Here is a 16,573-nt window from a genome sequence, read left to right on the forward strand (position 1 = left end):
CACTGGGACCCTCAGCGGGCTCACCCAAGGCAGTTATGAAAATGCCACTTACCCACAGTACATTCAGCTGTCTTCTCATCCTTTCCCACCACCTGGCCCAGAGCCATTTTACTCTACCGTTGCAAGGCTAAACTTCTGAGTTTCATGGCATTCACATTGTAATAAGGGACTAATCAATGTTCCACCCCAAAGAATCAATCTCCAATGGTCAGATTTCAGCCGTGAAGGGAAGATGATGAAGATATTTTATAGGGACATCTCTACAGTTTCCATGATATTACAATGTTGCCTATAGGCAATTTTCCACATCTCAGCTTTGTTATCTGACAGAGAAGCAAAATAACAACAAGGTTGCTCTTCTCAAAAGAATTAAATATGCTTAAATCTCCTTCCCTGGGTTAATGGTATCCTAGGTAAAGTAAAGCAAAGAAAACCTCTTATTTCACAACTTGCTGTAAAATCCACTCAGATTTTACAAGACGGTGGCAGAGTAATAACTCTGAGAAATGTTGTGACAGTGAATGATTGTCAATGGCTAAAGACTGCTCAAAAGTTTCTCAATGACTATAGCATTAAAGCAAAGCAGACCCATTCCTAGAGTCCCAAGGACTCGTTCACAAAGAGCAAAATGAAGTACAACATTTTACTACAAATCTATTACATTCTCTTTAGGATCTTCAAGAGGCAAAGTAATGTGGAGGAACAAGCACATAAGCTTTTAAGTCAAATAGAAAAGGGTTCAAATCCTAGATCCATAATTTATTAGCACTTTGAAGAAGTTACTTAATCTCTCTGAGTTTCAGTTTTTTTTATCTGCAATGTCACTTACTTCATTGGGTCATTATAATATTGCATGTATAAAAAGCATTTGAGAAAGTACTTGGAAAATAGTATATTGTCTAATACCATTAGTCTTCTAAATTTTGTTTCTACACATTCCACCAACAAAAAGAGTTCTACAAACAATAATCCTTTAAAGGATGTACTCAGATTGATTTACATACACTCATAATGATTTAAAATCCCATTATACAAAATGTACTCTCACTGAGCCTTTCATTAATTTTGATAATGGTCCTGTCTATTGAAACTGCCCTTACTCTTAGATTTACCAAGGTGTAACTTCATCTTACCATGCACATCCCATTTTCTTTTAAATTATGCTTTTGTCCTCCAAAAGCAAATGAAAATATTTTGTCTAAAATTAAGGCTTCCTATAGGTTACACAATGTCTTTATAATGGTATTTCTACTTATCAGAATATGCACCATCTCATTATCTCCCATTTTAGAGTATAAGGAGCATATTTGTCCTATTTCTTCATAATTCTTAGCCCAATGCTGGCCACAAGTCCATAGCTTATTAAGTATGTGCTGATTAACTGATACATAAATTCTCCTTTACCCCTAACCCAGTAAAGCAATCAGCCTTCCTAGTAATGGCCTTGAATGATGACTAAGAAAAGAGCCCATAATTTAAACACTTCAATGTGGCTGAATTATGAAATCTCAATTGCTAAGACAAAATTCCTTTACATGATATTACAACCCCAAGCTTTAATTAGTACATGAAAAATATTATAATAGCAACTATGGCAATCTGGTTGACATGGTAAACAACCTTTCTGCACATAATCAATTTAGGCTCCTAATAGTACTAAATTCAGACTCATAAATGTTTTTGGCTCTTATCCTATCTTATTTTTATAACAGCTATGGATTCAGAAAGCATGCATTTATAAAAACATCTTGCAGTTATAATTTAGGTTTGCAGATGATACTATATGTGATTTGGCTCTAAAAAGAGATAAATATTCTGGTCTGAAAAGATAATCCACTAAAGCAGAAATCCATTCAAATGCTAAAGTTATTTCATACAAATTTCTTACATTAGTCCATTACCTAGGAAAATTCTATCTCAATATAAAATATCATACATCCATCATTTTAATGCTCTAAAGGAAGCAGATAAAATTCTACTGCTATTAAGTAAAACTTGTATATGTTGGATTTAAAGTAGTGTGTGCTAATAGCCATCCTTGTCTTGTGATTTTTTTCTAATATTTTTCATCATGTCTGATTTCTCCACACAACTATTCTTCTATTCTGATCAATTCAAGTTTTCTTAATATCTTTGTTTCACCTTGTTTACATCTGGCTGTCTTATTGTATTTTGTTCTACTCTCAGAATTGAATTGCCATCTAATATAGCTAAGTATTTATCCTGTGGAATTCTATATAACAGGAAAAGAACATATGTCCCATAAATAGCAAAAACAACATTTTTTTCCCCTGGAATGTAATAATAATACTGTAGAATCCATATAATACTAAAATTTTCTTTTCTAGTCCTGTTTCCAAAAAGTGGAAAATGAGATATATTGAGCATCAGACAGCTATAGTTTCTGAGATGTCTTACACATCTTATTTCCTAAAGTTAACAAAGTCACAACTCTACTTAAAAATGAAGTAGTTGTTAAAATAAAATTAACTTTGGGTAGACCCATGGTTTAATATATTATACTATGACTAAGAACCTCTGGTAAATTGATATGCTAAGGAGTATATTAGGTAAATATTCTAACTTACGTACTCTGTTTTTCAACTCTGTATTTAAAATATATAATAGTAAATGCTCACCATCTTTTGAATTGTCTTCCAAAAATATTATTATTGCTGGGCTATAACTAAGTAATTAAATTTGATTTGTAGCTACATTAGTTCATTAGCCTTAACATTTTCCAAAACAGTTAAGCTGATGTTAGATCTTGGAATATCAAACAATATTTTGTAATAATTATTACCATTAAACTAGAACCATTAAAGAACAATCACTAACAGCACTTCAAATTTGTGGGTATTACCTACAAAAACCACAAATCAAATTAGCATATACTTCATTTATTTTTTATTAGCTGTTAACATTAGACAGAATTCCCTGTTCTAAGTCAAGATTAGTTGGCATTGGTTTAGAATGTGTCATTGATTGAGTTTATAAAAAAGCATGTGCTAGCTGTTATATCTATTAATGGGATTTTGCTTCGTAATTTTAAAATGTTTTGCTGAGAATATATTTTATTAGAAATTACAAGCATTTATCACTTAGCAGTATTTTTTTCTCAAATACATTTTGATCTTAGAAAAGGTCAAGTTGAAATAATTCAATTCATTTATGTAAGAATATTAATAAATATATATATTTTTATATTATAAATTTAAATGACTACTTCTACACTAAAAATAAGATCAAAGACTAGGAATCTGAACTGAACAATCAATAAAGCTCTTTTATTCTCCATCCTTAATCAGATTGGACCTTATTTCTACCTTGGTTAGGCTTGTGCACAACATTAAACAAACAAAATTTTTTTCAAAGTATTTAATAAAGCTTTGTGGTGCCAACAGTCTTATTTAAATACTGTAGGTTTTGAAGGAGGACAGACATCTTTCAAGATTAAGTATGCAATTTGATGAGATATAAATTCATTCTTAAAGATAACTTGGGTTTAGTCTATATAATCTGATTTCATTGCACGACGATAAACTCTTTCACTGGGATCTGACTTATGGAAACAAGACAACTGCCAAAGGAAAAACGATCCTTAAAAATTAATGTTTTCTAAACTGCTAACAAGGTAGCACAACTCCATCTGACCCAGCAATCCCATTAATGGGTATATATCCAAAGGAATATAAATCATTCTATTATAAAAACACACGCACTCATATGTTCACTGCAGCACTGTTTACAATAGCAAATATATGGAATCAATATATCTTTGATAATATGTTTTTCTAGAAACCTTGTGTTTGAATCCTGGTGCTTAATTTAAGGTTAAATCCCAGTCACAAAAACAAATTTATGCAATCAATAGACCTATTTAGCATCTACAAAGCTTGTCAGTAATAAAACTCTATGAAGTCAAGATGAAGTCTCTTCAAAATTAAAATTCTAAAAAGGAAAATATAGGGCTGTAATTTCATTCCACTTACAAATTAAATGCTTTGCCATTTCTAAAATTTCACATATCTATTGAGCAAATGAAGTACAGTAAGAATTTTATAGAACAAAAAGCTTGTGATTGATTTAGAATACTCCTAAGAACACATATACAGAGATGGCATGGATTATTAACCAGTTTTCACCAACTCCACAAATGTTTACCAATTTTCACAAGAAATCTACATTTCTAAAGATGGAATTTGGCAATACTCCTTCCTTAGCAAGAATAAAATCAATTTAATTGCATAGGATGAATGTTTTAAATGGAGCTTGGCAGAGTAAGTTATCCTATCAAATCAATGTCAATCCTTTTTAAAAGTTCTTTTCCTTATTCTTCTGAATTGTACCACCCAAAAGAACATTATTTATTTATGGTTTGGTAAAAGTCCTGAACAGCAGAATAGATAGGGAAAGACTGCTTCTCAAATAAACAAGTATAGAGTCCTTATTCTTAAGAAAAAGAAAGATAAAATTTTCAAAAGGAAATATCCTTAGTCAAACAAACAAAACACAGACTGAAGATGTTTTAAGGGCTACCCTTATGAGTTCGTTTAACAACATGAAATATACCTTTAACAACATGCAATACACTTTTACATGAATTTACAAGTGCTCTCTACTACAGAAGGGTTCAATAATTGAAATGATTAGAAAACATAATGATTAGTGAAAATACAATCAATAGGGAAAGAATTCCTAGCAAAGGAATAAAGTTCAAGTGTGTTAACCTGGGCACACAGGAACTTTCCAATCCAAGACCACTGGAAACATTCTTTCTTGGATATGAAGGATATTAATTTGCTACTAGATAACTATCTTTCAGTAAAATAAGTGTCCCAACAAAACACATCTCGATAAGTGGAACATTATTATAATAAACATAAAATAGATATTAATCAAAACACTATGCCCCCTACACATATAAGATAGATATTATAATCTCTGCTTTGATTTCATTGTGATATTGCACTTGACACTATTTATCACTATACTGTAACAACAAAGGTTGTAAAGACACTGAAAAGGCTCCTTCAGGAAAATCTGTTCTCTTTGCCCATCCCCACCCTTGTTTGTTTTCCCTCACTTTCAGTAGGAGAAATTTCCTATTTAAAGGGCATGTATTCACCATTTGACATATCACACACCATTAACATAAGAATTAACTATTTTAGAACTATATTTATATATTTATTTTGCTTTCCTGAAATTCCTAAATGCCCAATGCTTCAACCAATATAATCATTCATTTTAATATCCTTTGTTATACTGCAGACATTACAGATTCCTTCCCTCCCTTCTTTCTTCCTTCCAGAAATTGTTCATAGAATCAAATTTTCTGCTTTGCTTTTGGTGAGCTGAGTGCAACATCCCTTCCTAGGCAAAGAGGGAACAGCCCTCTAAATATCAACTCTCAGTGGAAGAACCACTGCACAACTGGGTACTTCATATTACTACATGAGCACAGTGCCACCATAAAGTGCCAAGGGGAAGAATAAATTGTTTCTTTTTTTCTCTGACCCACTCCTCGGCAACTAGATACGTGGGCAGAATCTTATTTCTCTCCCCATCACTGTATCAGTGGCGCAGAGGGTTTGTTTAATAAGCACGTAAAGTAAAACCAGACTGGAACTACAAAAGGGCTGGATGGCCTTTCCCATGTTGGCATAGCACTGAAGAAGCAGGGTTGGTCATGAAGTCACAATTTAGCAATGGCATTTAAGCAGAAACGTTAACTTATATTGTCACAAAACACAATGTCACATAAAAGCCACAAAAATATTTTCAGCCAGCTCTGGTAGCCAGGAAATTCTTTTCAGAGGTGTTTCCTTTTTGGGTTTTCCCAATTTGGACTCAGAAATGAAGTTAGAGACTTGTTGTGATATTTTAAATATTCCTTTTCCAAATATATAACATGTGATTCAAAATAGAATGCAAGTTTTTCAGCCTGTCTTAAGTAATCTGATAAATGGTGTCCCATCACTCATTTTATCATGGTCACAACATACTTAAAATGCATATATGTATAAAAGTAAAAATAAAATATTGATGTAAATAGAATTAAGATCCCTGTGTGTAGAGCATATTGATAACTGGCACCCAAGCAAGGACTGATATTTTGAAAATTGTCTCGTATAAAAGCAATTCCATTCCTTGTATGCTATTTAGTTTAAAAAATGATGCACAGACCCACATTCATAAACACACTGAAACACACACACATACACACACATAATATAGAACTTACACAATTTCGTCATTCTGGAACTCGAGCTCTCCACAGGTGTCCTCAAAATCCTCGCCTCCACCTCTGGCAGTTCCTTCGATGGTTTTATATGGAACAATAACATTTCCTCGAGCTCCAGATGTTCTCAATACTTTCACCTCCATGATGCCAATGCTCTCACTCACGTGAGTCACAGGTTCCTCAAAAGTAAAAATGCCTGCGTGGTCATCATCAAAAATAGTTACAGTGGCAGTGGAGGGAGAACCAAGGCAAGCAAGTGTAGAAACATGATTGGCTTCCAGTATGCCATCTTCTGAAGCTTCGGAAGATACTTTGACATTGCTGAGATGCACAAGGAAATTTTCATCCTCCTCAAAGATATCATCATCGATGATACCCACTCTAATTTCCTTCTGGGTCTCACCAGGCTTAAACACCACAGTTCCTTCAGTAAATTCATAATCAGACCCAGCATTTGCTGTGCCATCCTCCGTTCTGAAGTCAACAAACACAGTGTTGGTCAAATCACCACCTCTGCGGATAATAGTGAGGGCCACAGTACCACAGTTCTCCAGACACTGATATGTCCCTTGTTCAAAGAATATCTTACTAACAGGGTCATTTTCAGCCACTTCAGTGTTGACCTCATGCATGCTGACAGCCTTCCTTGCTTGGTCAGCTGCATGCCTTTTTAAAATGTTGCCAGCTCCTGTCATCAGGCGAGTAGCTTGAATGCGGTAAAATGCTCTACTTTTTTGCTGCTGACTTAGGACTTGGTAGTTAGCTAATTCTATTAATTGCTCTATTTCTTTCTCTGGATGTTTCTGCTTAAGTTCCTTCAGAATCCTAGCCATTTCTCGCCTAGCTTCTTCATCATCTTGGTCCCTCTCATCCACCTCCAGAACCAGAGCACCATCTAAGAAATTGTCAACGTGAGAATTGACCACTTTCCCATCCATTTCAATTTCAGTCTTGGAAGACGGCCTGTCTCCTTCATGTTCAATAATCATGCCCCTTTGCTTGCCAGCTCGATACCTCTTGTAGACATACTTATAAAAGAGAAGTCTCCTATCTGCTACCCAAGCGAACACAACACAGATGGGAAAGAAGAAGAAAGTAAGCAAACCTTCCCAGACCTCCACAACGCCAGGAGAGATGACAGACAAAATAATGTAAAGCCAGGTGTAGGCAAAGATGCTCCAGGCTGCCGTCACGAAGAACACACGCAAATGCTTAATCTTCCTTGTCTCTCCATCAGGGACCACGTAAACACAGAGTGCAATAATGATGAACATATTGAACGCAGCACTTCCCACGATGGTGCTAGGACCGAGGTCTCCTGCAGTGAAGTTATGGCCGCACACTTCAATTACTGAAAGGAGAATCTCAGGAGCAGAAGATCCCAGGGCCATCAAGGTCAGGTTGGAAACTGTCTCATTCCAGATCCTCACAGTTGTCTTGGTGGTCTCTCCATTGGGTTTCTTTATGGTTATTTCTTTTTCTTGAGATGTGATGACTTCTATAGAGGACATGAACCGATCAGCTATGATAGAGACTCCAAGAAACATGTAGACCATGGCCACAAAATACACAGTAGCTCTAGCAATTTTGTCCCCAAAAGAAGGGTCTTGGGGCTCCCAGATGGGCAAAATCACCCCTTTCTTACAGTAATATGAGCCAGTACATTCACCAGTTTCATTTCCTTCTCCTTCCATTTCTGTCTCCGCAATTACGCGGTCCACGTGGGAAAATAAGAGAGCCAGGATAACTAACAGATGTAATCCCATTGAAAAGGTGGGTGAAAGACTTAATCGCAGCATGTTGTACACGACACTTCCAACTGTCACAACCTACTGGTAAAAATAAGATGGGGAGAGAGTGGAAAGAAAGTCATGTCGTTAGAGCTGCATCCAAAGCATCACTAATTACTTATTTCTATTACTCTTACCAAAATTGGTTTATATTTCACCATCAAAAGTCTACAGTGAGTAATTGTTTTAAGACTCCATCAGTGACCAAGCAATCCTTTGTAAAGTTTACAACTCAACCTTCCCGTGAATTTACTACATGTAGTACCCATTCACTGAGCAGGATACACAATTGAGTTATTGGAAAGGAAAAGTTCAATTAATACAGTCTTGCCTTATTAAACACACATTTATGTATGCTAATAGCCAAAAAACACAGGACTTTTAAAGCATTAAATAATTTCCTCCTCTTTACTAAAGCATATTTTCTTCTAAATTTTTGTTAGTACATCATCTTCCAGAAACCGTTTCCTTGCCACAAGCACCTTATTACGATTGATGCTTTGAAAATCAGACTGAAAAAAATCCCACCAACACAAGGCCTGCTGATTATCTTAAACACCAGAAAGCATCTTACACAGTATTTCATGAAATCGTGCCCTCTTGCTCCACACTTACATGGAAACAGAAAACTTCAAGCTTGCCTGAAATCAAACCTCAATGGCATTTCTTCTTGAGGGGAAAAAAATTCTGTTGTAATATTTCTACACATTAAGTACAGTTTTTAAAAGCATGTTTTGATGAGAGCACATTTCCTCTTAGTTTTCAGCCAGCCCAGGTCTCCTAAAACATTAGCAGCTGCACATCTGGTTCTTGAAGCACAGCTCTTCCTATCTGGGTACAGAGCCTGCTTTTCTGCAGGCTGGAAAGGGAGATAACCAGGCCAAGGCCTAGTTGTGGGTAAGAGTCTGGCAGGCTGTGGAATCAGTATCACCAACCTTAAAATGTTCCTTCTCAGTGTTGATGTCATATTTTCCATGGTCATTCTAAAATACATATTAGTTCTGTAGAAGGTTCAATTGACCAAAAAATGTAGGACCAAAAATTCCATTTAAATTAGCTCATGTGGCATGACAACAGTGACCACAAAATATACACATGATGAAAGGCTGTAGGCAATGAGGGCCATGGCAACAGAGTCAGTGAGTAGCACACAAAGCTTGGTAGGCATAGCGGCGGACTCAGCCACCACAGCCCTAAGGTCACCCACCAGCTCAAGCAAAACTCTACTCAGACCTTACATCCCCTCTGCTTCCAGAACCTGGGACAGGGGTGAGGGGAAACTGAAGTAGAGGAAGGTCTGCTCCAAGTCAGGGTAACTCTCTTCCAGGTCTTGCAGGAGGGACCAGTTATGACCTCAGATAAAGCAGCAATAGGAAGAATCCCTGAGTCAGAACATACCCTTATGGCCTGGAAAAAGTTAAAAGAGGAGCTGGATTAGAGGCTTTCATAGCTTCAGGCTGGCTGAGAGCCACCCCACGTTCGCCTACACTCTCTGGCTCATGTTTGCTGCTAATGGCTTATACTGAAAACTGCACCAGGGCCCAAGAGAACACCCCTGCCTAGCACATTCTGGCAGACCCTCAGAGATCCCACCATACCGTAAAGCCCTTTATAGCTCATCACTACAGGGAGATAAGCTTCTTTGAGATTTTTCCCATACCAAAGAAACCAGTGAAGGGTTATAGCAGTCGAATTTGAAACTAAGTAAAAGGCTGAAAAATAGAAGCAGCCTATTTCCAAAATATGCAAAAGTTCATTGTCAGTATGTCTGCTTGTTCAGTCTTTGAAAAGCTTTGGAATTTCTGCTTGAAACAAGGCGAGATTTAACCATCCTGCAAGAATGGTGAAAAATCTAGTTCCAACTCTCTTGTGCATCCAATTCATCCACAAATATTTATGCATGCTTCATGTGTATTTCAGAAAGACTTTCTAGGCTATCTTCTAGATCCTGAGAATTCACCAGTGAATGAAACAGAGTATCTGTCCTCACAGAGCTTATATTCTAATGTGGAGGAAACTAACAAATATAAATATCAGAAGGTTAAAAAGTCCTACAGTACATGTGTATGCAGAGCAATCTAAAGAGGACAAGGAGTGTGTGAGTGTGTGTGTCAGTGTGTATACACATGGCATGTGTGATTTTATACTAGATGGTTAAGAAAGGCATCTCTGATAAGGTAACACTTGAGCAAAGTCCTGAAGGACACAAAAGCTCAAGTCTTGCTTATATCTATAGGAAGAGAATTCCTAGCAAGTGCAAACGTCCTGATGGGAATCATACTTGGCACAGTCTAGAACCACAGAGAACCAATGTAGCAAGAGGACAATGTACCAAGGGCAGGGCTCAGGAGTGGGAATGGATCGTGGAACACCGAGTCGCCATAAGCCATGGGCTTTGGTGGGGCAGAAGATGAGAATCACTGGGTGGTTCTAATCAGAGGGTGATATGATCTGATTTTTCTTTTACAAGGATCTCCCTGCTGGTTCAGTGTAAAATAGACTAAAGGGGCAAGGTTGGGAAAAAAAGAGACCAGCTTTTGCCTACTATATAAAATCTAATTTATAAGTGATCCCAATACTTGGCAGGTATACAAAATGATACAGAAGATACCTAACATTTAAAATGGTGAAAGAAAGCTTGTAGTGATCCTTTTGGAAGATTTGCAACTTAAAATGTCTTGGGAACCTGGAAGAATCAGAAAGGTGAAATATTTGTAATAAAAAGTAGTACTGAACACAGAGCATGAACACTGAAGAGAGATTCAAACCTGTGTCTGTCTCTAAGACTGATATAATTAACCACTCCCTTCAAATTACTGCCAGATCACATCATTCCATTCTTCACATTTCAGCCAAAATGAAATTCCTAAAGTGCAGATCTGACACTCTTTACTTCCCTTAAAAATTTTCATTGGTGGCCTGCTTCCCTGAGGCCAAAGCCCAAACCCTTCAACAGGCTGTGTAAGACCTTTTATGATCTGGCCTCTGAGCTCCAGAATATGGAAATTATTCCCATTCCCTGAACAAGACAACACTTTCTTACATCTAGGTCTCTGAAGATTATTCTGTGTTCAAAACTATTTTGCTTTTTCCTTCTTAGAAGCAAATTTCAAAAGAGTTGAACATCGAATTATAACCAGTTTCCTGAGAGAATACTAGATTCCATTCTTAAACATAGACAGCATGCTAAACTCTCTATATGTATCAATTATATTTAATATTTACATTAGCCAGCATTGCTATGTTACAAAACTCCTAGCGTTGCTATTTCCATTACAGTCCATTAGAACAGCACCTCTGGAGTTGTGCAATGCACAGTGCCCTAACAATAAACCTAAACAGGAGGTATTATTAACCCATTTGAAGGTTGGATAACTGAGGCTTAGATTGGTTAAGTACTTGTTGAAAATCATAGAGACAGTAAACCCCTCAACTAAGACAAAACCCCTGGTCTTCTTCAAAGACTGATATAATAACTGCTCCATTATATCATCCCTGATAGTGTGTGAATCAATCTTTGAGAACTATTGGAGTTGGCTTGGACTAGCCCATTGGAAAGCCTCTTGGCTTCCGTGTGCAGTTAGGAGGGTCTAGTTAGCAAAAGTCTTATGGAAGGTTTCCAGTAGCCTGGCTTTTATCTTACGGATTAGACTCAAACAGACAAGCATCAATAACTGCGATGTAACATGAGGGCTAACATGTTCCTAGAGACAGCTGCCCTTCAATCTGGTCTTTTAGCAATTGCCTGGCAACCTCTTCCTGCATGCACTGTCAGGGCAATCTCCTAGGCCAGCCAAGGAAAAGCTCTGCCCTTTACCCCTTCCCTAGCCCACATCCCACAATATGTTCTTAGCCAAAAGGGCACCAGATGTCTAAAGGTGGATAGATCAGTAAAAATCCATCATCATTATCAGCGAAAAAGGAAGGGGGCTTCTGGTATTAACTAAAAACATCACAAGGGCAGCATTATAATTTGTGAAATCAGTGGACACTTACTGGCAATGAAGCACCGGAAAAGAACTCTCTGGACTTGAGTTTTTATTAAATTAATACCAAATCCAAATGCTCATGAAGATATGGAATAGGTGCTATCTAACTGTGAGTTCCTTCTTCATCCTTTTGTCTCCTTTCTTTCAGAGTCTTTCCTGTAACATCAGATTCAACGTAGTTCTATTTAACTCTCCCCATTTTCCTTCAAATATACATCTCCATACAAATTAAGCAGAAAGATAAGAATAGAGGCTGTGGATATGCTGATTTGCTGCCTGGCTTTCTTATATTCTGCCTTAATTTACCAATACAAAATATAGGCTGATTTTTCTGGGGGATTCAGATCAACTCACACAACTATGGCCAGTACTCACTTAGGAATACCCGTTACATTATCCAAATGAGACTTTAGCACAGTATCAAGAATACCCAAAGTATCTTCCAATCACTATTTATTTTAAAACAACTTCATCACCTATAGATCACAGACCTACATGGCACTGACAAAGGATGGTAAAAAGATATCCAGCTGTGAATAGGCCAGTCAGTTGTGTTGGAGGGAGAGGTCACAGCTATAAGGAATAGAAACCCATGTCTGCAAAAGATAGGTCATTATCAAACTGCTTTTGTAGAGGATGAGGAAGAGCTTTTGGAGCAAAGATGCCTGAAGAGTGGTTATGCAGCACAGTGACCATTCTCTGCTGGAAGCTGTAGACAGTTTTGACTACCAAGGAGGACCTGACTCAGAGAAAAGGCACATGCTGGCATTCCTACCAGCCCAATATACTGGACAGTCAGCCTAATGGCATCCTCTTGATTGGCAGCTGGGGTTATTCCAAGGAACTCCTTGATGGCCTTCATCAGGACTTGGAATTCCCTTCTATGTAATTCTTGCTGACTGAAAGCCTCAAAGCTAAGCAATTAATCTGTTTCTAAGGCAACATTAAAGCAACCATAAATCCTATCCACTACCAAGGCAAGCACTTTCAAAGGCTTCTAGACAAAGAGATGATGCCAGAGGATGAAGGCTTTTCTCATCTGACCATCCCATCTGAAGTGAAAATTACTTCCCTGGCTCCAGCCTCAGGCTATCAGACCATGGCCAGACTTCAGGAAAAAACTCATTTACACAGAGACTCTCTGTTAATACCTATTTTTACCTTCCAAAGAGACAGTTTTTTCTCTATTTAATACATTGAGACAGGTCCTAAAGGGGATGAGCTATGAGAGTTCACATCATAGGCTGAAGCTTTTCTGTGAAACTCACAAAACAGAAGTCTGGCCCCTGCCTTATGTCAGAAAATATCAACCTAAACGGTTCAGGAAAGAAAGAAACTAGGGAGTAGGCAATGTGATCACAAAAGGAAACATAGGCTTAGGGTACAAAATAATGAACAAGTTGTTGAAAACTCATGAGATGCACCATTGACCCTTTCCCCTACTTAATTTTTCTAGATAGCATTTGTTACTTTTTTTTTTTCTGAGACAGTCTCGCTCTTGTTGCTCAGGCTGGAGTACAATGGCATGATCTCGGCTCACTGCAACCTCCACCTGCCAGATTCAAGCACTTCTCCTGCCTCATCCTCCCGATTAGCTGGGATTATAGGTGTGTGGCACAACGCCCAGTTATTTTTTTTCCAGTATTATTGGTAGAAACAGGGTTTCACCATGTTGGCCAGGCTGGTCTTGAACACCTAACCTCAGGTAATCTGCCCACCTCAGCCTCTCAAAGTGCTAGGATGACAGGTGTGGGCCACTGTGCCTGACCAGCACTTACTACTTTTTACATGCTATACAGTTTATTCAATGGTTCTATTTATTGTCTTTCTCTCTTCAAAAGATACAAACTTTGTAATGGCACGGATTTTGTTTTTTTCACTCACGTATTCCCAGTTCCTAGAGCAGAGCCTGGCACATAGAAGATGCACAACATCTGCTTGTCGAATGAGTAAAGTAACCCTCATAGGGTCATGTGCTGATTCATCAAATCTGTGGTGGTAAATCAGAATCTGGGAAATGGGCCTAGGCATTTGCAGTTTAAAATGTTGTTGTCTATGTGAAATGGTTGCACCCTAACATGAGCAGAGTTCAACATCAGATTGAAAAGTCAATGTCAGTGTTAGGAAGAGAGGAAAACATGATTCATGAGCAAAGACTCTTGGGCCGGAAAGACTGATCTCCAGCATAAAGAGAGGACCTGGGCTCTGACTTTTTCCCCACAACCTGGGTATGTGTCTTCTGACATCAGCCCTGGCTTGCTTATTTTATCTACTCTGTTAAGAGGGCCCTGACACTTCAGGCATCCTCAAGGAAGTAAATCTTTCTGTTCTTCCAATACAATTAAAAGACATATACTCAAACAACAAAAATCATCTTCATTGTAGAGGACCTACAGAGGGAAAGACTATCAAGCATTCAAATTTAAATATGAATCTGCATGCTAACATGGAAACATGGGTAGAAAAAAGAAAGCTGGAGGAGAGTCTTCCAATCGAAAATAAAGACTTCAGAAGGAAGATGCTCTGATAATCTTAGGCTCCATGTGAAGTTAACCAGGTTTGTCCTCCAGTTCATTATGCCAGAACCACAGAGCAGAGTTTAAGGACCCTACTCAAGGGGCACTGATGGCAATAATGACTGGAATCATTGACTGAGCATCTACTTGTCCCAGGTACTGTGCTAATTACTTTGTATTCACTGCCCCTGACTTTTCTGACAATACAAGAAGATATTATAATTCCCATTTTACAAATGAGAAAAATAAATGGTTCATTAAAGTAAGTTGGCTGAAGTCATATAGACTTAAGTGACAGAACTAGAATTTTAATTCAGGCATTTTGTGTTAAACCATAATGATTTACAAAATGGCAGAAACTTTGTTTTCACTATGATAAGAATAATGTTTTCTGGGGACAAAGAGCTACAGATGTAGGTGCTTAACCTCCCATGCTGCTGCTTCTTCCCACCTGAATCAATGTGTGTAGATTGCATTAGCTCTTCAAGGAGCCTCACATGTTTTCCACTCCAGTCTGATGCTTCCCCACTCCCCAAGTAAGTTTTGCAAGCACTTCTATTCATCACATAGCAAGGGAAAGATGATCCATGTGGAGGATCATCAGCTGATGCCAGAGGTCTGAAATCACTCCAAACTCATGTAGTAAACTCAAGGTTTTTCCATTTGATCAGGAGAAAAGCAAATGGAGAAAGAAACCCTAGCAGTAAGCAAGCAACACTAAAACAAAAGAGGGGAATGGGTAATGAATGGGAGCCAGAGAGAATGATACAGAATTTTGCCATAACAAGTATGTTAATTAACACTTTGCTCTAATAACAATGATTTGATATGTTTTAAGAAAGAATTTCATTGCAGCTCACAAATTTACTGTCTTGGGGTCAATTTTTTTTTTTACATCTTAAATTTAAGCTAAGTAATCCAAAGAAATGCAAAAACAACACATTCATTTATGGTTTGATCTATCTGCCAAGGTTTTCTTAGCCATTCATATGTGCCAGACACTGTGTTTCAAAGATAAGTAAAACATATCTCCAAAGAAGCTTGTATTCTACTAGGGCATTGCCAGAGTCAAGGAACGAGTCCCTTCTGTGGAAACCAGAACTCTTCCGTTACCAGAGATTCACTGAAGAGAAGAGACTTTCCTGGCATTTGAACAGTGGCACTGAGCACTCAAGTGGACTACCTAGTCCCTGGGTTAATGTACCTGGGGTCTTGAGTTAATAAACCCAGCATTCTAGAAATCTTGGACTGCTCAGACTATGGTTCTGCAACTAAGAGATTTCAACTGTAATGAGCTCCTGGAGGCAGGGCCTTGCTGCATCTCCCTTGTACTCTGTCAATATTTTAGGGGCCTCCAGCTAGACGATGGTAACTATTTTATATAATACCTGTTCACCACTAACCCTGAAGAGAACAGCCTTTCTTTGATGTTTGACCTTACACACTGAAAAAGAATGAGGTCACATACACGCTTTTATATCTAGGTCACCAAAAAAGATTTTCTACCTAAAAATATTTTCCCAATAGCCTGTTGACATTTAATCTTAAAAATCTGTATATATAGCAAGCCTTTCCTATGTTTCTAGTTGTGAAGGGAGGGAACCCTTCATTTATTCATCAAGCATCCATGGAGTAGCTTCTATGTGCAAAGCACCATAACAGACTCTACAGGGGTTGCAAAGATGATTGACACATGGTCCCTGCACTTAATGAATTTATAGTCTCCAAGCGACAGTTACTCCAATGACCATGAAGAATGTGTAAAATTCCATCAAAGGAAAGGACGGACAGGATGACAACGGCTAAAACATGTGTGAGGACGTTCTAAAAGGAAGAAATGATATGGACAAAGGCACAGAGCAACGATTCTCCAACTTCAGCTCACCTAAGAATCACCTGGGAAACTCATTAAAATGCAGTTAAGTGGGCCCTATCATCAGATACAGTTGAGGAACCCCCAAATTTTAATTTTAACAACAATGCCAGGTGATTGTGATGTAGGTTGCCTTGGACCACACTTTGTGAAGTGTA

General features: G+C 37.8%; 1 protein-coding gene across 24 annotated transcripts in view; it reads right to left on the reverse strand.

The window, feature by feature from the left end:
• Window positions 1-16,573, reverse strand: part of SLC8A1 (solute carrier family 8 member A1) — a 388,523-nt gene that overhangs the window by 300,129 nt on the left and 71,821 nt on the right. For 14 of the 24 annotated variants that reach the window (XM_012450626.3, XM_012450637.3, XM_012450633.3 and 11 more), the window contains exon 2: window positions 6,248-8,079. In XM_012450626.3, the coding sequence (XP_012306049.1) occupies window positions 6,248-8,046 (1,799 nt within the window). In that variant the 5' untranslated portion in view covers window positions 8,047-8,079. The remainder of the gene's footprint in view (window positions 1-6,247; window positions 8,080-16,573) is intronic. The other 10 variants (XM_012450622.3, XM_021670781.2, XM_021670782.2 and 7 more) reach the window with 1 other exon arrangement.

This window comes from Aotus nancymaae, unplaced genomic scaffold, assembly GCF_030222135.1.
Source record: "Aotus nancymaae isolate 86718 unplaced genomic scaffold, 86718_ANA_hifiasm-v0.15.2.pri h1tg000057l, whole genome shotgun sequence".
NCBI lineage: Eukaryota > Metazoa > Chordata > Mammalia > Primates > Aotidae > Aotus > Aotus nancymaae.